General features: G+C 45.6%; 5 protein-coding genes across 5 annotated transcripts; 4 read left to right on the forward strand and 1 right to left on the reverse strand.

The window, feature by feature from the left end:
* Positions 1-3,361: 3,361 nt before the first annotated feature.
* On the reverse strand, positions 3,362-3,932 carry CTAM01_01157 (uncharacterized protein; the record flags this gene model as incomplete). The annotated part of the gene is made up of 2 exons (XM_060517199.1): positions 3,362-3,589; positions 3,660-3,932. 2 exons carry the CDS (start codon positions 3,930-3,932, stop codon positions 3,362-3,364), a joined length of 501 nt encoding a protein of 166 aa, XP_060388661.1.
* A 7,608-nt stretch (positions 3,933-11,540) lies between these two features.
* Positions 11,541-13,517, forward strand: CTAM01_01158 (uncharacterized protein; the record flags this gene model as incomplete). The annotated part of the gene is made up of 2 exons (XM_060517200.1): positions 11,541-11,637; positions 11,692-13,517. 2 exons carry the CDS (start codon positions 11,541-11,543, stop codon positions 13,515-13,517), a joined length of 1,923 nt encoding a protein of 640 aa, XP_060388662.1.
* Positions 13,518-14,238: 721 nt separating this feature from the next.
* Positions 14,239-15,662, forward strand: CTAM01_01159 (uncharacterized protein; the record flags this gene model as incomplete). Its single annotated transcript, XM_060517201.1, has 4 exons — positions 14,239-14,301; positions 14,370-14,697; positions 14,827-14,968; positions 15,020-15,662. The coding sequence occupies 4 exons, from the start codon at positions 14,239-14,241 to the stop codon at positions 15,660-15,662; spliced, it is 1,176 nt and encodes a 391-aa protein (XP_060388663.1).
* A 914-nt stretch (positions 15,663-16,576) lies between these two features.
* On the forward strand, positions 16,577-19,708 carry CTAM01_01160 (SNF2 super family protein; the record flags this gene model as incomplete). Its single annotated transcript, XM_060517202.1, has 1 exon — positions 16,577-19,708. One exon carries the CDS (start codon positions 16,577-16,579, stop codon positions 19,706-19,708), a length of 3,132 nt encoding a protein of 1,043 aa, XP_060388664.1.
* Positions 19,709-22,381: 2,673 nt separating this feature from the next.
* Positions 22,382-23,607, forward strand: CTAM01_01161 (glycosyl transferase family 8; the record flags this gene model as incomplete). Its single annotated transcript, XM_060517203.1, has 2 exons — positions 22,382-22,418; positions 22,619-23,607. 2 exons carry the CDS (start codon positions 22,382-22,384, stop codon positions 23,605-23,607), a joined length of 1,026 nt encoding a protein of 341 aa, XP_060388665.1.
* Between the last annotated feature and the right edge of the window lie 579 nt (positions 23,608-24,186).

The following is a 24,186-nucleotide window of genomic DNA, read 5'->3' on the forward strand; positions in this document are numbered from 1 at the left end:
GTTTCTTCGTTGTGAGATTTGTGCCGTAGTGTGGCGTCACCTACTCCATAAAATGCGGTCATCGACTGCTCAGATCCTTTCGAAAGCCCGTGGCGCTAGCTGGGCCTGAATGCCTGCATGTACCTAACCTGCTCTGACCTTCTTACTTGACCCCGCCTCAACGCGGCTTTGCGGGGCATTACGCCATGCGGCTCTCATCGGACAGCCAGAAGGGAGCCGGAGGAAGCGCAAAGGAGGTGTGGTGGGAGGTGGGTAGACACGCAGAGTGAGACATACGGAGACTTGTCCTTCCCACCACATCTCTTACTGAGCTCAAGTAGCTCGACCTTTCTGTCCGTCTGTCTTGCTGCCTTTTACCCCTCCATGTCTCTCTGTTTGTTTCTAGGGTGACAACACAGAGACCCGAACAACATGACAACCCCCGTCCCGGTTGGAAGATCCTGACAAGGAACCTGGATGCAGAAAACCCAGCCGCCCCTTGCCGCCGTGCCGCCCTTACATTTTTGGCCCCCTCTCATCGAAATAACCTCCAGAAATAACCGTGATAACATCCCTCCAAGGTGAAAGATCGCCGGGAAATTCGGTCATACCAAAGGCATATTTGCGCAATTCCCATCCTCGCACACAGTCACAACACCTCAAGCCTCGTAAACTTTGCCGCCGTTCCTTACAGTGATCTGCCAAAAAACAAAAACTCCTTCTGCATAGAAAACCCCCGCACTAATTAAGTCATCTTCTCCTTTAGGGTATGCGTGACCTGTTTTTTGACGCCAAGCTAGTGAGAAAGAAGCAAAAACACGCTGGTCTTCCCGCAAAGTCTGGCGCGGCGCCCCTCCTCTTCAACCACACGTTTTTACGAAACGAGCCAAAAAGTTCGAAAGCTCTCTCTGCCGTGGTAACTCGGGGAGAGAGGGAGAGTCTAATCCCAGTTGAAGCTAAAGCCCAAAGGTGATACGGGCAACCGTACCTAGCTCGAAAGCGGTCTGGGGCGGGGGTTAGAGTATGAGTTCAGACGTCGCGGGTCCCCCGTCCTCCTGGGATCGCGGATCGTGAAATTTTAGAGAGATCTCACTTATCGTCAGGGAAGAGCTTCGGAGGCGGGATCCTACGTAATTTCAATTGCCAATGGTACAATGCTTTCGACCCAATGGTTCCCGATGCCCCCGTCCCAACCCCGCTCACGGGAGCATCAGACTGCAGTGGCTTGGGGAGTTTCGAACGAGGCACGGAGTAACAGAGTATGGGGAAACCTGCTTGACGCCTCACGCCCCCCGAGACACGGGCCATGGCCTGTGGTTCTGTCTCGTTCTGGAGCGGTCCAGAACCGCAGATTCCCACAAGGCCATCACGGTCCATCAGTGATCAAGGATCACGAGGGGCTCTTCTCAAACGCTTCTTCGCGGAGCACACATCTGTTTTCGGAACGGGCAAAAGCGGTGGCCGCGGCTTGCATAAGTGAGGTGAGAAGAGACCCCAGGCTCCCAGGAGGCGGTCAGTAACCGAGGCTGGGCTTTCGCGCTGTTGGTGAGATCTTGGCTAGGTAGTCTGGTTTGCCCGCTTCCCTTCATCTCGCTTCCAACGGTTCTATTTTCCCCAATCTCTGGGAGTATATCTGCGGAATTCCTCAGATGGGCGCTGCGGCACTTCTTTGCCTAGTCTTCCCACGTTGTCTGATCCTTCGTTCCCAGTTTGCCCAGAAACTACGTCATTCACGAGCCTTCGTCGTCTTCTCACTTCTAGCGTCCGCGATCGCCTGTTTTAAATGTCTCTCACCACATCCCGATACCTCTCCTAGCACCAGTGTTGTCTCTCATGTGTTAGAGATTGGGCCGCTGTCACTGTGGTGCTGCCATTGGAGCGGCAATGGGCTAACAGCCTAGGCTCGCTTGAAGTCGGCAACTGGTCCAGATTCATGGGCCGGATGATCCCACCTTCATAGTTGAATTGAGGCCTTTTCGAGACGAAAATGTTGGCAGTAGTGGTGGCGATCCCGCACATCTCACGATCTAAGGGCTTGGAGTCAACTTTGCGCACTACTGCGCAGACCTCTAGTGTCTTTGATAGCTGACATGTGCCGCCATAAACTCGCTGGTCTGGCCAAACGAGTGTTGAACCCCGTTGACTGCCGAATGAGACCGGTCTCATCGAGAGTCAAACGGTTCTGCGCCGTTGCACACGTTTTAGGAGCTTGTCTCGCGTCGGCAGATTACTTGACGTAGTTACCTGAGTACCTGATAGCACTGCTGCAGGCTCATTATTGTAGACAAAAGAGACAATTCCACATACTTGAGCTGCGAGATCGTCAAAAAGACCTACATAGGTGGTATTAGAAGGCCAAAATTGCGTCAATAACGCCAATGTTCAAGCTTCGATCGGCAGAGAAAATGTTGGAGAAAATCGTCCTTGAGCTGCAACTCGCTTGCCTCTTTCGCGCGAGTAGTATTCTAACCTCAAACGCTCATCTATGGATCTACTTAGAATTCAGAGAGATTGTGATACTAAGGTATCGTCCCATCAGCGCTCAAAGTGGGCTGCAGTTGCCAGTCAGCATCCCGAAACGTCGCGGCACTCATCCGGGCTTCCTAGGGCTGCGGCCCCGACGGGAGACCCCACTTGCCCCGGATCGCCTATTTGCCAAGACCGCGGAGCTTTTTTCCCTCGCGCCGGCTGTCGGCAGCCGGATCGGGTGGTGATGCTAGACTGAAAAGACACTCTGAATTGGGAATAAGGTTATCAGGGGTTGTCCGAGTGTTTTCTATAAGTTGTGGCTTGACTTGTGGCTGTATCGACCAGTGATACGTGTAGGCACCCATACGTATATCATATGGGTAAGTATATGTATAAATCCCATTGTGTGGGCGCAATTATAGCCATCATACCGCTTGGGTCAATCCGTAGAACCAGTGAAGCTGAGAGAGGAACGCATCATAGTATACATCATAGGTGTTCGTAAATGTCAGTAGCGTTTCCATCTTCGACAGGTTTGACAGAAGGGACAGGAACAGATAAGTCGCATGTCCCAATCAGCTTGTAGCGAGAACACAATTCGGTGATATTAAGGTACTTAGGTATATGATACAGGAGGTAGGGTATTATCGGGTATCAGGTCTTCCAGTGAAGAGTCAAGCCATTCTCTCATACGTTCGTAAACAAAGCAAAACAGGAAAGGGTAAAAAGTAACGAGCCCTCCAACTCCTTCCTCCTCCCATCATCCATCAAGGAAGTGGAAACAGGACACCGTGAGTAGGCAGCGATGGAGATTTGCCACTTGATCTCGTTTGACTTGTACAAGCCTAGGAGCAGCAGTTGCCAAGGGTATCAAAGTTGAGTAGGCATTCGAAAAGCTACGCACGCGCTGCCTTTAGACACGCGAAGAGCGGTACCAGCGGCGGCGGCCGGTGTGAGCGGGGCGGCTATCGGCGACGGCGGTGCGACGACGGACCCAGAAGAGACCGACGAGGGCAGAGGCGAGCCAGACGATGGCGGACAAGAAGCAGAAAGCGATGTTGGCCTTGTTGCGACCGCAGGCGTCACCGCGGGGGCTGACATTGCTCCAATCAAAGATGGGACCGCAACCATCACCGACAAGCTGGAGATGGCATGTTAGCTCTGATCGGGAATTTGACTTCTAGTACAATGGCGGTGTATGATGAACTTACGTTGACGAGCAGACCAAAGGCGACGAACCAGAGGATGCTGAGGAAGATGTCCATGGGCCAATGGATGAAGCTTCCCGAGAAGGGGAGGAGCCATATCAAGGCGAAGAGAAGCGACAAGCTGGCCACCACGATGGTGTAGATGTACCGGCCATTGTCCCACGACGAGGTGTTTTGGGTCGCGTGGAGGTAGGCGCCGGTGATACCAGCCACGATGGCTGCGAACACGAGCTGAGCTCCGCGGATGACGAACTGCACAATACGGTCGATCGCCATTGTGATTGGTGACGGCGGTTCCTTTACAAGCTTAGAAGCTGGTATGAGAAATTTGGAGCGGCTTGGGATGATGGGAGGGTTTGTCGCACGGGAAAAGTCTGCTGATCTTGTTGTCGGATGGATGAAGAATCAGAGTGAAAGGGAAATGTATGAGATGATATTACTCTATTTATCAACCTCTCTTCAGGATAGGCTAAAGAAGAGTTGTGCGACACGGGCCAGTAGGGAGAGAGTCACATCAGGATGACGATCTGGTGGGAAAGCAGGTTTGGGTACGGATAGGTAGGCCATGGTCCTGGAGGTCTGGGTCTGCAGACTTTCTCGTCACCGCCGAGCACAGCAGATGCGTCTGGATCACGGCTTGGATGTGCCGATACTTTTTGACTAAACCGCTGGGCTTACCCATTTTGTGACAAACAACATCTTGCAAGGGGAACAAAAAAGGTGTTATCTGACTAGGAAGAATGTGTAACTAGACAAGTCCCGAGACCTTTGCTGCAGGACGGCGGCGGTACATGCGCATAGTCCCTGCCAAGATACGATACTTCCTAGGCTCCTCCTCTACCGGCATCGTAGCACACGCGAGAAAAGGGAGGGAACAAGGGCGAGACTGGCTAGAAAAGAAACGTCACCGGGGTTTGGGCTTCGTGGCACGCTGTCGGGAGTCCGTGTTGGCTTTGCTTTCTCTCTCTGCCCAGCCTTGTGAGGTCATCAGACCGGGGGCTGGAATGGCTCAGAGGAATAGACAATGTCAGGCTAGCATGACTCTGATAGGATGTGGTTGTCTACCAACCCGGTCGTGAAGTTTGAAACAAGCCTTTTCCCGGGGCTATAATACTTACGATCCTTGCCCTGCACTGCAGGAAGCGCGGTGATTGCCCCTTTGTCGAGCTTTTTTATTTCTTTAGATAACTGTTGGGTTTCTGGCTGGCGGTTAGGCTTGTTGGTGTAAGATTGGCGAAATTTCGAATGCCGTCAGCCAATGTGACGGCTTCCTGGGCAAAGGAAAGTAAATTGTAAGGCTAACAAGGCCGAGACCACTAGGTCCAACTACTACGGTTGAAAACAATAGTATTCGTGTAGGCCGAAGCATATCGCGGCTTGGGGATTCTTGGAAGGATGGAATCCAAACAGCGTGACTTCATCGACTGATGGAAGCATTCTCTGCCGTACTTTCTTCGGACTGGCAGACACAAGAATGAGTAATACTTGCGCAACATCGGGACTGCGGCATCGTCTAGAATGTGACTTACAAGAGGCCGCCCTTCGAATTGGCTTGCGACGTGTGTGGCGATCGCTGTGGCTCAACTGGTTCCAGACTCCCCCAGATCAGCAAGGAAGAAAGCAGGCTTAGGTGCCATTTTGAGGGGGGGGGGGGGGGGCATCACGCGGCCAGCGCCTTGCGACATGTTTGGCCAGATGTGGCTGATCATTGATGAACGTCGTGTCGTGTCGTTTTGTCCAAGATGGGACCAGAAATCAAGACTCACCGAACAAGGTGAGATGTGACGTCACAGTCACATCCAATATTGTAGGGCGTCCCCCGTTCTCGCCCAACCACCGCTTCAGCCACACGGCAAGCCTCATGGGCTGTCTCCCAACCCGCAAATGAAACCAATCTCTCCTGCCTTAGCTTTGGATGCCCGGTCGGACATTGGTGATTGATTTCAGGACTATTGCGCTTGCTTCTGGTAGCATCGTTTCGTTGTACCGGCGTTGCTAATCTTCATGCAGGCCTCTGGGAGCGCTAAGCGACGCTACCTTACTAGAATGCCGGTATGCAGGCAAGAGCTGGCTCTTCGCTGTTACGTAGGGCCAAGCGCATGTCCGGCGATGGTCCTAGTTTGTGAGATTGAGGCTTGTCGGCTCGATCTGGCGGTGAGTGGATCGCGTCCACGCGTTCGATTGGGGATATAATGTTGTCCAAGACTAGCGATGTGAGCTTCCGTGCCCAGGGTTGGCAAATTAGTCACTTAGTCATTAGTCATAGTCATAGTCTAACTAATATAGTCTAACTATAGTCACTAAAAAATCCTAACTAGACTAGACTAGGCTAGTATTAGTCGCTTATATAAGTGACTATAGTTAGACTTATTTAACTAATTAGTTAACTAAATTAGTTAGAAATATTCTTAGTAAATTAAAAAAATAATAATAAATTATAATAAAAATAGTATTATATTATATAAAAAGTCTTAAAAAATACTATATATTAATATATATATATATATATATATATATTAAAACGTAGTACTTATTAAAGTTTAATTAAAATAATATTAATTAAATAATAATTTCTATTTAAATATTTATTTATAATAACTAATAATTATATTATAAAACTAATTATTAAAAATTTAAAATTATTTTAATAAAGCTTATATAAAAAATAATATATATATATATATATATATATATTAAAAAAGTTATTATTATTATTATTATTAAAAAAAAAAAAATTAAAAAAAAAAGTAAAAGTATATATAATTAAATTAAATTTTTAAAAATTTTTATAAATTATTAATTAATATTTATTTTAAAACTTTTTTTATTATTATATTTAATAATAATTAATTATATTATTAATATATTTTTTAAATATTTTAATAATTTTTATTATATTTTAAAAGTTTTTATAATATTTTAAAAGTTTTTATAATATTTTAAAAATTTTTATAATATTTTAAAAGTTTCTATAATATTTTAAAATTTTTTATAAAATTTTAAAAGTTTTTATAATATTTTAAAATTTTTTATAAAATTCTAAAAGTTTTTATAATATTTTAAAAACTTTTATAAAATTTTAAAAGTTTTTATAATATTTTAAAAGTTTTTATAAAATTTTAAAACTTTTTATAATATTTTAAAATTTTTTATAAAATTTTAAAACTTTTTATAATATTTTAAAAATTTTTATAAAATTTTAAAACTTTTTATATATTTTATTTATAATAATAAGATTTATATAATAATATAAATATATTTAATATATTTATAATTAATAATAATACTAATTATTATAAATAAAAATAATAAAAATATTTAAAATTTAATAAAATTTTTAGTATATATAATTTTAATAAAATAATATAAAATATTTTTATAAAAAAATATAAAAAGTAAATATTTATATAAAAATAAGAATATATAAATATAAAAAAAATAAACGTATATAAAAGAGGTTTTTATAATAAAAAGAGTAATATAGTTAAATTACTATATAAAAAGTTATTTACTTAATAAAAGGTCTAAGTAAGTAAATATATACCTATATATAAATATAAAAACCTCTTACTAAAATATTCTATTACTTATTAATTATAATATAATTAATAAGCGCATACGTAAATAAATACGTAATCGTAGTACGTAATTCTATCTCAAGAAAATTCTAGCTTATTTAGTTACTTTTTAACACTTTTTATTACTTACGTAAGCTTATATAAGTAGTATTGCTTATATAATCAATACCTATAATAATCTATAGAAATCGTAGATTAATATAGTATATAGTTTACTTACGTAATATTAATAATAAGGCGAGTAATAAAGTAAATAAAGTTACTTTTGTAATAGAATCTAATAGAATCTAGTAGAATTGAGTAGAATAATATTAATAATAATTAATAATAAAATAATTCTAGATTATTCTAGAGAGTAGTTTATTATTAATAGTATTATTAATTATATCTAATAATTAGTAATATAATAAAAACCTTTAGAATCTTATAGAAAAGTAAGAAGAATATAAAAAGAGCTTAACTCTACCCCCTAAGGTCTAGTTTTACTTTTCTTAACTAAGTAATTATACTACTAAACACTATAATTAATACTAAAAACCTCTTTTAATCTCTTTTTATTATTATTATATTATTATATTCTTTTATAAGAATATTATTATAATAGATTCTTTTATTTCAGACTCTTTTCAGGCTAGTAGCCCTATCTCTACTACTAGTAATATTCCTACTAGTAGTACTACTAGTACTAGCTTTATAGACTTTTTATATAATAAAGAAGACTATAAGTTAGAGCCTAATAGCGAATCTAGTGCTTATATTTTTAAAAATAACTTATTTACTCGAACTCTTTTACCTATTAATTATATAAAAGAGAGAGAAATGTAAGTTAAATGTACTACGTAAGTAAATATACTTTTTTATTATATATTTAAATATACTAATTAGTATTATAGGTATAGTAAAAACTGGATTATTAAAGTTAAAGGTTTCTAAACCTCTAACTTTATAAGATATTATAAGCAATCTCACCCTAATATTACTTATAATAAAAACTCTAAAAAAAATCGAGCAAAAAGTAAGTAATATTACTATTATTATATATTTATATATACTAATTAACGTATTATAGAAACTAATATAGTACCTATAAGAGAGTCTTTTTTTAGTAATAAAAGACCTCGTACTAGTACTATTACCGATTTTAATAAGAAAGAGGCTTATTTAAAGATATTAGATTTTATAATAGAAAATAACTTACTATTTTCTACTATAGATTCTAATTCTTTTAAAGACCTTTTAAACTATTATAATAGGTATATTTTTTATTATTATATTATAATACTTTATTATTTACTAATATTATATTATAGGTCAAATCCTATTATTAATAGAAAAAAGATTAGGAATTTACTAGATATTACGTATAGTAAATTTCTTTCTTTAATTAACTTAGAAATAACTGAAAATATTAAAAACTTAGGAAAATTTTCCTTTGTTTTTAATATATGGACCTCTAAGTCATAAGATGCTTATTTAGGTATTATTATAAGCTATATTAATAGCGATTTTAAGCTTATTTATAAGCTAATTAGTAAGTTATTATATATAACCCTATTTTAATATATATACTAACTAATATTTATAGTATTTAAAGACCTTACTAAATCACATACGGGCCTTTATATATATAAAGAAGTTATGGATAGTTTAGCTACTTATCCAAACTTAACTATTAATAACTTCTTTAGGTAAGTAATTATACTTAATTATATTATATTATTATACTAACTTATATAGTTTTACTAGAGATAATATATCTAATAATAATACGTTTTTAGATTTTTTTAAAGCTAATTATAAATTAGCTTTAAATAAAGAGTTTAAAAACGTTATTAAATATATTGCTCATATTATTAATATAGTAGTATAGGATATATTAACCGACTATATATCTAATACTACTAAAGAAGAAGAATTATTAAATTATACTAATAATAATATTAGTATAATTAATAATAATCTCGTAGTTAATAAAGATATAACTACTAAGAATTTACTTAGTAATAAGTATTCTTTTATTATATATATTACTATATAATATATATTAACTATATATATAGGTCTTATTAAACGTATCTGTAGAATTACGGTTATAGTTAAATATACTAGCGAGATTAAACGATTATTGTTAAAAGGTATAGAAAAGTCTAAAAGAGACGAAACTTTACCTTTTAATTTTAATAAAAGAATTATTCCTCTAGGTAAGTTAATTAATATATATATATATATATATAAAGGGTTTATATTAATATATTATAGATAATAAGACTAGATAGAATTCTACTTATAAAATGATATCTACTACTTTAGAGCTTAAACCAGCTTTAAAGTATATATTTAGAAATACTAGTAATTTAGAGTATAAAAAGCTCTATTTTACTACTAGCGAGTATAAGGCTTTAAAAGATTTAGAATCTATATTCGAGATTTTTTTAAAACCTAGTACTCGTTTATAATCTTAACTATATATTAACCTTAATAAGGGTTTATTATATATATATACTATATATAGTAAACTTAATAATTTGGTTATAAAGTTTAAGACTTTAAGAGAGCAGCTACCTGAGCTAGTAAGTACTATTTTATTATATTTTAATATTTAAATTATATACTAATACTTTAATAGGCTATATATTATACGATTTTAGTAAATAGTTTAACTAAAGGAATAGTTAAACTATTTAATTACTTTCTAAAAAGATTAAATCCATTTGATCTAAATATATATAAACCTTATATATTAGGTTTAATTTTAGATCCTAGATTTAAACTTATATATTTTGAAAGAAATCGTTTATTATATTATTATAAAGATATAAAAAACGATATAAAAGAGTTATTAAAAGAAGAATATGAGTTATAAGTATTTTATTATACTTATTATTATACTATTTTACTAATTATATATTTTATAGAGTTAAAGAAGAAAAGTATGGGTCTAATACTACTAAAGAAGTATTAGAATCTACTACTTTTAATAACTCAGATTTTAATAACGACTTTTATATTTAGTAATACTAATATAGAAGTAGAGTATATTAGTTATTTTAATAAAGGCCCTTTAACTCAAGAGGTATGTATTTTTTTATATAATATTTAAAATACTTATTTACTAATATATATAATAGGCTGACCCACTATTATACTGGAAAAATAATAACTATAAATATCCTATTTTAGCTATTATAGCTAGAAGATATTTAGCTATACCAGCTACTTCAGCTTTAGTAGAGAGGGTTTTTTCTATTTCTAGTAATATTGTTACTAAAAATAGAAATAAACTACATCCCTCTACTGTATCTGAATTAATTCTTTTAAAGTATTGGCAAGTTAGTACTTTAAAAGAATTAGAGGATATTTATATAAATAATAAGGAGGATAGTAATATTATAGAAGAGGAAGAGGAATAGTTATTATTTTTATAGTTTTTAAGTTAGTTTTAATTTATTAATATTTTTACTATTTTCTTTATTTTACTATTTTCTTTATTTTACTATTTTCTTTATTTTACTATTTTTTTTATTTTACTATTTTCTTTATTTTACTATTTTATTTATATTATAACTTTTTTCTTTATTATTACTCTTTATTACGCTTATTATTATTATTATTATTATCCTTACTACTATTATTCTTATTATTACCCCTATTATTACTCTTACTATTACCCTTATTATTACGTTTATAATAGTTAATTAAAATATTTAAAGTATTTAAGGTTTTTTTTTATTTATTATATATGACTAATCTAGTCGACTAGTTAGTCGACTAGACTAAACTAGGCTAGTATTAGTCAACCCCCTGACTAAACTAGGCTAATATTAGTCATCCCCCTGACTAGACTAGGCTAGTATTAGTCAGGCCCCTGACTAGACTAGACTAGACTAAATCCCAACCCTGTCCGTGCCGAGCTTGCCAGTGGAAGTCAGCTTGATGGATCATTGTTGAGCCGACCGCCGGGAGGCTTGGCTTTCCATTGAAGATGGGATGGAGATGCTTCGCAGAGACGGGATCGTGGCGGAGACTCGGCCGAGACAGCTTTCGGGCCAGGAAAGCCTTTCTCGGCACTTTGTGGGTCCATCGTCGGCTTCTGCTTTGTGGGGTCCCTCGGTAACCCCACAAATTACCGGCCCCGCGGATGTCTCACATGGCCCAAATCCGGGGTTTGAATCTGGGGCTCTGTGGCCATACACCTGTTCCTAGTTCACCTGAGGTTTTAGGAGCTTCAAGGCAGTCTTCAAGTTTTTGAAGCCTCTCAACCACCGTGACCGTTTGCCAAAGATCTTAGTGTCCGAGATACGCCGCCATGAAACCATCCACTTCGAATACCGGCTTTTTCCAGGAACTCCCGGTTCTGCCGAACCAATTCTTCGATGATGCCAGCTTTCAAAGGGCCTTGAGGTGTACGTAACTGACCCAGTAAACTCTTTTCGTCCCATGTTTCTGAACCTATCTAGTATTCCTACCAAAGGATATCATCGAGCGTGTCGAAGTCGACATTGCGCAACTCGGCGAGGATGTGCTATCCGACCAAGTCTTCTCCTGGATTACAGACTCGGAGAAGAACAAGCCGTACTTAAAGGGCAGCGGCCGTGACTCCTTTGGGCGGCCAACATCCGAGCTGGTCGTCGGCGAAGGCTGGCGCAGCTTGCAAGACTTTGGCATTCGAAAGGGCATCGTCGCTACAGGGTACGACGCCTCACTCGGCTCCTCCGCCCGCGTAGTGCAGTTCTTGAGGATTCACTTATGGGGGAGTTCGGCTTCGAACGTCACCTGCCCATCGGCTATGCAAGATGGCGCCGCTCGGCTCCTGCAACTTCACCTATCTAGAGACATCGAACCAACGCAACGAATGGCACTAGAGAATGCTCTTCAACATCTCCTGTCACGGGATCCAACAACTGCCTGGACTAGCGGGCAGTGGATGACGGAGCGAACCGGCGGAAGCGATGTATCCCTCACCGAAACAGTTGCCCAGCACACTCCATCCTCGGAAACGGCGCTGGCAAACGCGGCGGAGAACATCCCTCTAGGCCCGTGGTCAATTTCTGGCTTCAAGTGGTTTTCCAGCGCCACCGACTCTGCCATGACCGTCCTGCTTGCGAGGACGCAAAGCGGCATCAGTGCCTTCTTCGCACCAATGAGGCGACACAACCCCACGGCAGTCACAATGACGGGGCGGCCCAAGGGCGCCGCCGGAACGGAGCTGAACGGTGTCCGGATCCAACGACTGAAGAACAAGTCTGGTACGCAGTCGCTCCCCACGGCCGAGCTCGAGCTTGATGGCATGCGAGGGTGGCTTCTGGGCCAGGAGGGCCGCGGCATCAACGAGATCAGCACCATTCTCACGCTCACGCGCATACACTCCGCCGTAGGTGCTGTAGGATACGTGGGCCGAGGACTAGCTATCGCGAGGGCGTACGCCAAAGTCAGACAAGTCGGCGCAGGAAGGGGTCAGCGGATGCTTCTGGCGGAAAGCCCACTACATATGCAGACTTTGGCGGAGATGACTGGGGAGTATCACGGCCTCATGCTGCTGACGTTTTTCACGGCATACATTTTGGGACTAGACGAGAATCCTCAAGCGGACAGATCTGGACTATCGAATGCTCTTGCTGCGATCACGCCAGACCAGAAGCACATTGCGCCCCTTTTGCGCATCCTGACACCGCTCTGCAAGGCATATGTCTGCAAGAAGTCGATCCCGCTGCTGTACAGTTGCATGGAGGCTCTCGGAGGTGTCGGGTACATGCTGAACGAGGAGACCGAGTATCTAAACATCGCCAGACTATACCGTGACTGCTGCGTGCTGTCGATCTGGGAGGGCACTACGGATGTCCTCGCAACGGACTTCTTGCGAGCGTTGAAGCATCCAAAGGGAGGACAGGAGTCCATGGACGCCCTCGATGCTTTCTTTGCCCAAAATCATGCGGTAGGAGAGCCCAATGGTTGGAAACCGGTAGACTCGTGGAGTGCAGTCAAATCCTCCCTGATGGAAAAGTCACAAGCAAATCTCATTGGGGATGCAAGACACATCCTCTGGGCCGTAGCAGAAGCGCTCATTGGCGTGCTGCTCCACGAAGACTATGGGAAAGACGGAAGCCAAGCAGCATTCGACGTTCTCTCCCGCCATCAAGCTCGCTGTGGTGGTCAGACATTTGGGAGACCGACTCCAGGAACTTCAGATGAGCCGCAGCTTGGCACACAAGACAGACTGGAAAGGAACTTCACCATCGTCTATGGTAGATCGGGCTCAAGCAAAGCGCCTCTCTCAAAGCTCTAGGAAGCTGCAGTTGCCCATATGCAAGAATAATAAAGTCCAACGTGTCATCGTTCAAGCCTGTTGTGAAAGGACGCAAACCATCTCAGGAGATTCCCACGTGGCGTCCCGAAAGGTCCGTGATGTGGGAGACTGGTCTATCCGACCGATCTACACTAAGTCGATCACCAATCGATCAACGACGGAAAGGACAAAGCCGGCGAGCCGGGGGTCACATCTCCAGACGACGGGCTCGGTCGAATTGCACCTTCAGCCTCAAGAAGAGTGCCTAATACCCAGTATACCATGACTCTCGCACCCACGTTGCTATTTGAGATCGAAGAGGTCCGAGTGCCGCGTCCCAAGTCTTAGCTCCCTGGGATCTTTGATCGCTTGCTGGTGGCAGCAACGTGCCAATGGCAACCTCACTAAATAGAGTTTCTGTCCGGGCGCCCTCCGATTAGCGTTGCTCGATTTGGATTTCTTCGCAAGGAAGCTATTCTTTGTCCCGCCCGCAAGATCCCCCCATGCTCATTGTCTTATTCGGCTTGGGATCGCCGGAGAGGGGGTTAACCCGGAACTGCAACGAGCTCTTTTTTCTTCCTTATGTGTGAGGGGGGATGCCCTTGGATCCTTCCTCTGAGTCGTCTGTCTGCCCTCTTTACTCCACCACAGCTTTCCCATCGATTGTAATTGACCATCCACCGACCGAGATGCGGATGCTCGCCACAATCAACACGAGATCATGTTGGAGCCAAGTCCAAATGTGCACTTGGAAAAAGACGACAGCTATCTGCCCGAAGTCTGGGTAAGCTCTCCTCTTGTTTCCCCGGCCTACAATCAACACGCCTGGAGCTAATGGGTATTGCTTGGCAGGCCTGGTACGCCATCGGCGTCTTCATAATTCTCCTACGATTCGCAGTTCGTGTTCGTACCGTCGGGATTCGAGGCTTCCGCGGCGATGATTATTTGGCTTTACCTGTGAGTTACTGGAAGAGCACATCTTTCAAAGTTGTCATTGGTATTGATGCGCCACAGTATCTCGTGTTATACAGCATCAATGTTTACGTAGTCCAAATCTGCTATTACACAGGGGCCAATATCGACATTACTTCAGATGCAGTACCGTCGCTGTCGGATCACGATGTTGCAGTTCTTCAGCTGGGATCGAAATTGGAGTTCATGTCATGGTACACGTACCCTGGTAAGTATTACCTGACGCATCGGAACTTGTTCGAATCATTCGAGATTACTAACATGAATCAAAGGTTGCATCTGTAAGAAGCTTCACCTACACCCAAGTTGACACTCCGGCCTGACCCGTAACTCTTAGGGGTCTTGAAGTTCACCGTACTATTCTTCTACAAGCGTCTAACACTCGGAATTCTACGAAGACGGAGTCTTGTCGCATTGTTCTGGATCTGCGGATTATCCTACGTCGTGCTGTGTCTCACCGTGACACTCAGCTGCCAACCGTACGTGGCCCCAATGCCAACCGCGATCGCTTTCCTGACACTTTTGAATAGCTATTCCGACAACTGGCGAATCCGACCTCTACCAGGCCCAGAGTGCACATTTCGACCACAAAACTTCTGGATGCTGCTATGGCTCAACGTTCTAACCGACGCCGCACTCCTCTCCATCCCCGTTCCGATTCTCTGGCACCTCCGCGTGTCCCTTAGACGCAAGATCGGCGTCGGCATCCTGCTCTCGTCCGGCGTCTTTGTCATTTCGACTGCCATCGTTCGTGCGGTCACGACCTTGGGCGGTGCGCCGTCCGTCATCAACATCAACCGCTGGGGGTTCCGCGAGACCGCCGTCGGACTCATCACCGTCACCTTGCCGGTCCTGAGCCCGCTGTTCACAAGGGCGTTTTGGCGCCGCGGCCCATATATTCGCGACTACTACGATCGGCTGCGCGGTCCGAGGACGCCTCCTAATAACGCTAGGTTTGGGAACTGGCTGGGGACGATGGTTCTCAAGTATATTGATGAGGAGGAAGGGGATGTATTACGCAGCCCCAGCGCGGCAAAGCAGTTGGAAGAGGCGGGGTACCGAAGGGAATGTGCCGAGCGTGCGGGTTCCTACAGTAAAGGGGATACCTATGAGTTGGAAACGCAGAGCGGCGATACGAGCACGAAAAGCTTGAAAGGCATTGAGACGGTATGAGTGACACAACCCTGGGCACATGGTGGTTGGCGCGTAATTTGGCATTGGAGCATTGAAGCATACCCCATCATGTCTGATTTTGTATACACTGATACCCAAATGGAGCAAAAGGATGGGTTGAGAACTGGAGAGTGTATGTGCAGAAAAGAATGCTGTGCTGATTTAACAATGTCATCTTCCGCAACAAGGTCCCAGGTTAAGGGACTGGCTTCTACATAGACTTCCAATAACTAATTGTCTTCCAATTGGATCATGGCAAGTCTTGCGTGCCTGAGGGGAGATTCAAACGATTATATCCTCTCTGCACTTTTCAATCCTGGAGAGAACTCAGATATTGAATCCTGACGACTGCAGAGCCAATATTAGACACAGTTGAGTAGAAGTCTCCGCATACGTGCTCGTATGACATTACCCATCTCAGAGGCACGTAGAGCCAAGCAGACTCAGTTTCAGGCGTGACGCCAGAGTGAGATCGTCTTTCTGAGATGTGCTGTGCAGATGAAACGCAACCCATGGTTCACCAACTCATACGAGCAGAGCAGGAGTTGCGAGGAGTATGAAAAAACTCGCCGAAAACCTCGGTGGCATCTTGGCCGGCAGGGTGACTTCCGCTCGCCCCAGAATCCCGGACCCTCACGGAGTTGTGGACTAAACCGATGATTGAAGCGGTTTATAATATATAGTTCTCAGAGTACGTACTAATACAGTAGTATCGTTTAAACGAGGTGGTGACATCTCCAGTTGCATGCTCCACATCCTTCAGCGCTGCCTAGGCCTGTAGCACCTGGAAACTTTCCTCCAAGGTGCTAATACCTTGTCTGTCGCGTCCCGTCGCGTCACTCACAAACCCCTACCATCCTCACATCTTGTCTTCACACCCATGACGCCATGCGATTCATGCGATCGCATCCACAATGACCCGACCGGTCGAGGAAAACGCGATAGTAATATCAGATGGCGAGGCAGTATCGGAAATAGACGAACCTCAACATCCTAGCAATAAAGCCCTCGGGAAACGAAAGGTTGACATCGATTCTGAGGAGAAGGAGGTTTGGGACGCCGATTCCGACTTGGAGCTCCCCAAGCCCAAGAAACAGAAGGGGCGGCGAGCCGCAACTGGCAAGGGGAAGAAACATAAGGCGAAGGGCAAGGACCGTCCATCCAAGAAGAACGGCGTAGTCAAGATCCATGATACCGAAGAGGAGGACGATCTAGATGTTGCGGAAGCGCCAGACTATTTGAAAGAACGAAGGAAACAATTCGACCAGACCCGGGAGCGACTGCAGGAAGCAGGACTGTTGCTACCACCGGACTACTCAGACATTGTATTCTCCGAAGACGATCGACCAGAAAACCTCGAGCGGCGTCCACATTTCGACGAGAGCACCAAGATCAAGCCCTGCAGGCCGTACGAAGATGTCGAGCTCGAGTATTCGGCAGGTATCATACCGGCGTCTATCGCGCAGTACTTGCGTGAGTACCAGATCGTTGGTGTCAGGTTCCTGCACCGTCTGTTCGTCTACCAGAGGGGAGGGATTCTCGGAGATGACATGGGCCTCGGCAAGACTGTCCAGGTTGCGACGTTCCTTACGGCAGCTTTTGGCAAAACCGCCGATGAGCGGGACAAGAAGCGGCTCAGGAAGATCCGTGATGTGTCCGGTCGCTGGTACCCGACCGTTCTGATCATCTGTCCAGGCTCCATCATTGAGAATTGGAAGAATGAGTTGACTCGCTGGGGATGGTGGAAGGTCGACGTTTTCCACGGCGCGGGAAAAGAGGACGTGCTGTCCGCTGCCAGAGCAGGCCGGATTGAGATCATGATAACGACCTATTCGACGTACAAGAATCACAAGAGCTTGGTCAACACCGTCAAGTGGGACGCGGTTGTCGCCGACGAATGTCACCAAATGAAGGAAAGGAGCTCCGAGGTCACCAAAGCAATGAACGACGTGAATGCGCTGTGTCGCATCGGCTTGACAGGTACAGCGATCCAAAACAAATACGAGGAGCTGTGGACTCTCCTGAACTGGACCAACCCTGGCCATTTTGGCACACTATCGGAATGGAACACCACCATCACCAGACCTCTGACACGGGGTCAATCCCACGATGCGACTCTGAACCAGTTGCGGGACGCTCGAACTACCGCTAGGAAGCTCGTCACGAATCTGCTCCCGGGCTTCTTCTTGCGCAGAATGAAGACACTGATCGCTCACCAGCTGCCCAAGAAGAGCGACCGAGTCGTCTTTTGCCCTCTCACGGACCAGCAGCAGGAAGCGTACAAGAACTTCATCAGTAGGCCTGAAGTCGAACTTCTGCGCACCCTGTCCGACCCATGTGAATGTGGCTCTGGCAACAAGCAAGGCTGGTGTTGTCGCAAGACTCTTGACGATGGTACGGGGTGGCAGTCCATCATCTTCCCCTGCGTAACGACCTTGCAGAAACTGTCGAATCACCTCACCCTTCTGATTCCGGCTATGGGAAACGAGCAAGACGACAAGCACAAAAGAGAAATGCGCACGCTACAGACTTGCTGCCCAGACACGTGGAAATACCTCTACAAAAATAGAGACGCGATCATGAACCTGGCTAACCCGGAATTTTGCGGCAAGTGGAAGGTCTTGAAGAAGCTCCTCAAGTTCTGGCATGACAGCGGCGACAAAGTATTGGTCTTCTCGCACAGCGTTCGCTTGCTTCGCATTCTTCAGCATCTCTTCCACAACACCAGCTACAGTGTCACATATCTGGACGGGTCGATTAGTTACGAGGACAGACAAAAGGCTGTGGATGACTTCAACTCTGACCCGACTCAGTTCGTCTTCTTGATCTCGACCAAAGCTGGTGGTGTTGGTTTGAACATCACTTCTGCGAACAAGGTAGTCATTGTCGATCCTCATTGGAATCCGTCATACGATCTCCAGGCCCAAGATCGAGCATACCGTATCGGTCAAGTTCGGGATGTTGACGTCTTTCGGCTCGTCTCTACCGGAACCATTGAGGAAATTGTCTACGCGAGACAGATTTACAAGCAGCAGCAAGCAAACATTGGCTACACAGCTTCATCCGAACGACGCTACTTCAAAGGTGTCCAGCAGGACTCTGAGCGCAAAGGTGAGATCTTTGGGTTGGAGAACCTCTTCACGTACCGCGAGAACCAGCTTGTGATCCGCGACATTGTCAACAAGACCAACATCGCCGAAGCGAAAGCCGGGAGCGGTATCGCAATGACCACCGCCGACATGGAGAAGCTCGCCAAGGAGGAAGGCGAGGAGCTGGGCAAGGTGAAGCTAGAGGGTGCGGCGGACGCGTCGGAAGACGGTGACATGGGCCAGCTCGCAGCTTTCCTCGCCGCAAAAGCTGGTGGCGAAAAAGCAAAGAATCAACAGGCCAAGAGCGACGCCGTACAGGCTATCCTGTCTTCGGCAGGCGTCGAGTACACGCACGAGAACTCGGAAGTGATTGGCACGTCCAAGATTGAGGAACAGCTCTCGCGCAAGGCGGAGATGGCCGCCAGCTCCGATATCGAAGGGGAGGGCGACAGCGCGCTGTTTGCGGATAGTCAGGTATTTGACGCGCAGGCGCAGAAGCTCAAGGGTTTCTCTTATGTTTACAATCCGCCAGAGGACGCCATGCGACGGCAATTCTGCTCCATGGCGCGCGAGTTCGGGTTCGCGACGGCTACGGAGTTTGCGCTGGTCGTCGGGAGCTGGACGCAGGCGCAGAGGCGGAATTGCCTGGAATCCTTCTACAAGATTCGCGAGGGCAAGTTGTTGGCGGAGGAGACTGTCAAGGCGGAGACGCAGGCGGAGGAGGCGGCTGTGAAGGAGGAGGTTAAGGCCGAGGTGAAGGATGAGCCTGGGACTGTGGTCAAGGTGGAGGCTAAACAGGAGAACCTGATGATTGATGATAGCAGCACGGAGACGGAAGAAGAGGACGTCAAGAAGGAAGACGACGCGGAGAGGAAGTCGACGGTTGTGGCCGAGAACGGCGGTGGTCCCAAGCGGACGCCGATTTTCATCTACGACAGTGATGATGATGAGCTTTGATGGCGTTTAGGCAATGGCTATGAGATACCCCACGGCGTTTAGGATCTTTAGAAATATCTATCAAGAGTAATAGAGATGGGCTTCACAGCCTCGGTATCAAGGGTCCCAGTCACGCAAACCCCTTCTCCCTTCCCCGGTCTAACAACCTAGCCCCTGCTTGAGCACTGCTTTCAAAAACATCTTCACTTGCAATTTGATGGTTGTCCCAGTCCCGCTGTGAAGAGTACCATTTCAGCAATAAAACCTCGTCTGGATCTAGCAGAATACTGAGGGACACCATATACTTGTCGCCGCTGTCGTGTCACCGCCATTACCAGCAAACCGTCTCCTCAAAAGACGCATACCGTCGAAAGCAACGAGGCCCGAGACGTACAATCTTCGGTGTCCTTGTCGTGAGTATTGACGCTTAGGAGACAGGTGAGAGTGGCATCGTTGCCGCTATACATTATTCACGACAACAACCTCAGTAGTTCGCAAATGTCTCACTTGTGAGTCCATTTACGGTATGACAAGGAATTGTGCAATGGTGATAGCTGATCGGCCTAGCTGGCCGTCTTCAGTCAACTACATACCCCAGATGGCAAAGTGGACTTTGACGGCACTCGTGGGAAGGGTGAGTGTTTTCTTCTTTTAGAGGAAGGTGACTTCGATTCGAACAACCCCTGTACGCGCGTGTGTGTGTGTGTGAATAGCGAGCCATTACCGCGCGAGTCTGAACGAGGCCGAGATAATCACCGCGACGATAATCGGACCGGAATCTCGGAAACCGATGTTTCTCCACAGAGAGGAGGGGAGGGGTACGAAGTACCTGATCCGTAAGGTAGCTTATGCAAATACCAGTAGATGCACCTCGCTCTCTCTCGCGCGCGCGCGCAGTGCACATGCTGGATGCAGCTGGCTGCTGGGCTAGGTGGCCCGGGATCGCAAAAAGCACGTCAACTGGCATCGAGCTCTGTCATTGGTTGCACCGTCCGATCTAAGCTGCGCGTTGACGAAGCTCGTTGCAAGGATTTTTTGGGGGGGGGGGGGTTCCCGAAGCTCTTTTGCGACAAGTTTCTTTGCGCCGACTTCCTTCGCAACGCGGGAGCTATAGGATGGTGGGCAGCGGAGACCAGGTAAAACCAAAAGGGTCAGGTAGATGGGAGTAACCGTAGAAGACGTTAATAATCGTCTCGGGGGACACATATGCTGAAAATAGGGCTGACAATGTTGCAATCTTTTTGTTGAGAAGTGAGTTAGTTGTTGCCCAGCCCTTTGTTTGCTCCAGGTCCGGTCCGGGAAACAACGCAGTTGCATTAGGTTAGAGGTGTCAGATGCAGGGATGAACTCTATGATAAGTTGCCGTGTTTATGTGTTTTGCCGTATTATTTCTGAGCAATACACGAGTGTACACCGGAAAGTCTATGACTCTCACACATTGGCAAAGCCGGAAGTCATGGGAAAGCGACCCCTCTTTTATGAACATGGGCAATTTCTTATTGTGCCATGTTAATCCATGCGAGACAACAGAATAGAAGATGCTAAGAACGGATACGGATAGTTCTCATTCATTCGCTCCACGCCCTTGTGTCGCAAACTACACCAACCACCATTGACGAGTCACTCTCTCTGACCACCACCTACCTAGACAGAGTTCAGGTTGAGTGGAGGACCCAAAGAGGAGTAAGTCCGAATCTCTCCGGCCCGCTCTCCTTACGGGTACCTCTTTTGCTATCTGTCTCCGTTTTGTTTTGTAAGCAATCTCAGCGGTAATAGTGTTTCCCCCAAGCTGTTCAGGTACGTGCTCTCGGGCATCCGCGATTTTCCAAAGAACGATGGCGTCATCGATATGGCGGCCGATCGGAATCAGTCGCTGTTTATCAGCGATTTCTCTCTTCCAACCCCCCCGGTTCAGCCTAGGACCGTGAGCCACGACCAGGAGGCAGGCCCGGCGAAGACTCCGTGAGGTGGAGGGGACCTATTTTGGCAAAAAGTTCCCTTCAGGTCCTTTTGGGCGTGTCCAATACCACATCGTTGGGATGACTCGTGGTCCGTTCGGGGCTTTTATTTTGTTGCTCTGCTTGCGCTTTGTTACTTTTTTTCTTTGTATCCGTAATCCCGTAACGAGGATAGCTAGCTGAGATGGAGGAGAAGGAGGGACGGGAAGCTGAGGTACCTTTGGCTAAACACTAAATTAGCAGTTGCCATTGAGTACTACTTTGCATTCCTGTGAAAATGCTAATCTCGTGAATCGACTTTTTCCCTTTCCCGTTCCCTTCCCTCATCTACCTTTCTCTTTTCCTTTCCTTCTCCTTCTTCTCTTATCTCTCTCCCTCTCATACTCCTGCTTGACATCACTGAGGAAGCTTGACGACGACGGACACCGAACGCCAACAAACGCAAAGGAGCAACGCGATTCTGCAGAAAGAAGCTCACCAGGTAAAACTATCCCGGTGATTCCGACAGAAGCTGCTAGCCATTCGAGAGAGAGAGCGTGTTATCTCGAAACCTACCCCGCCTCCACCATCGGAATCTGCCCCGCCAGATTCGCACGCACACTCACATACGCACGCGCGGCGCGCATACATACAGAGCAAACAGTCGCAGAAGATAAGGTCTCTCTGAAAAAGTGAGGCTAAAGTCGCAATCGTGGCGATCATCACCAACACCACCACTCCCACCACTGCCGCCAATATGTCGGACGGGAAACGCGCCGTAGAGTCGGACAAGGGTTTGTGATCCCTTTTCTTTTTGCGCCTTTACACCTCTCTTGTCACAACGCAAGATAACATGAGACTGGAACATTGTTTCCTCTTGTTTCCTCCGCCATCTCACTTGCTTTCTCAAAGGCCAATGCTCCCAACGCTGTCGCATTGTCGCAAACGATGAAATTTCCCCTACGAGCACCAAAAAGCTAACCGCAACACACAGTCTGGACGACCCTCATCACCAACCTCGACTACCTCTCAGGCCTCCTCACCCTCAACCACTCCCTCATCAAGTCCGGCTCAGCCTACCCCCTCGTTGCCCTCTACACAGACACCTTCCCCGCCGAGGGCCTCGCCGCCCTCGAGCGCCGCGGCATCCCCGCCCAGCGCATCGAGTACCTCCTCCCGACAAAGGGCCGCGACTACTCCAACGACCCGCGCTTCTACGACTGCTGGAGCAAGCTCTCCCCCTTCTCCCTGACGCAGTACTCCCGCGTCGTCCAGCTCGACTCGGACATGCTCGTCCTGCGCAACATGGACGAGCTCATGGAGCTCGAGCTCGACGACGGCGACTTCGCCGCCGAGCAGACCCCCGGCGCCGCCATCGGCGGTGGCAGCCCCCCCAAGAGCCCGACGCTCGACGACCTGGCCGTCAAGAACCCGAGCACCCGCGTCTTCGCCGCCGGCCACGCCTGCGTGTGCAACCCGCTCAAGAAGCCGCACTACCCCTCCGACTGGACGCCCGAGAACTGCGCCTTCAGCACGCAGCACGCCGACCCGGACACGGCGCAGCACACGGGCCCGGACCCCGTCACGGCCTCCCCCCTGGGCTTCATGAACGGCGGCCTGCAGGTCGTGAACCCGTCCGAGGCGCTGTTCCGGCAGATTGTGAAGCACATGGAGCAGGGCGCCATGGACATGGATTTCGCCGACCAGAGCCTGCTGTCGGATCTGTACCGGGGCCGGTGGGTGGCGCTGCCGTACGTGTACAACGCGCTCAAGACGCTGCGGTGGGACGGGGTGCACGGGGAGATTTGGCGCGACGAGGAGGTGAAGAACGTGCATTACATCTTGGCGCCCAAGCCGTGGGACGAGATTGATGCCGTGACGGGGGAGTGGACGGGGACGGAGGAGAGTCATCGGTGGTGGGTTGACTTCAACCGGGAGAGGAAGGCGATCGAGATTGCCCAGGGGGTTGATGATAAGTTTTGAGAATTGCAAAGTGTGACATCGGTACGGGGAGTTAATGATGGGAAGAAGACCGTCTTGTTGCCTTGATGGCTCTTATTGGTTTTGATATTTATTGTGCTGTTCAGATTTCTGAGAATTTGTTTGGGATAACCGGCCATGAGTAATGGGGCTCATTAGATACATGTCTTCGTCGACGACAGGTTTTGCAAAATATAATACCCGGGGTATTGATCGCATTCCGAAAAGCACATTGACCGGGGCTGATTTATTTATCAACGAGACTCAATCTCCTCCTGGCTGTTGATGGCTCAACCTTCCTACAACCATACATCATAGTCACAGCAAATTTGACGATACTTCATCTCACTGTCCCCGCGACATCCATCATTCCATGTTGACGCCTCAAGGACCCGACTCGCAGTAAGAGTAGATACACTCCATCCTCGGACTCTCTCAAAACGACAAAATACTGCCCAAGTTCAAAGCTTTCCTCATCACCTTGGAAGGATATCTCTCACTTCTTCAATAAACGTTTGATTATCAACACCCTACAGGAACTACAATGCTTCAAAAGACAGTCTACAACCCTCTTTTCGCTCC

Source organism: Colletotrichum tamarilloi, assembly GCF_030869305.1.
Source record: "Colletotrichum tamarilloi strain Tom-12 chromosome Unknown Scaffold_2.1, whole genome shotgun sequence".
NCBI lineage: Eukaryota > Fungi > Ascomycota > Sordariomycetes > Glomerellales > Glomerellaceae > Colletotrichum > Colletotrichum tamarilloi.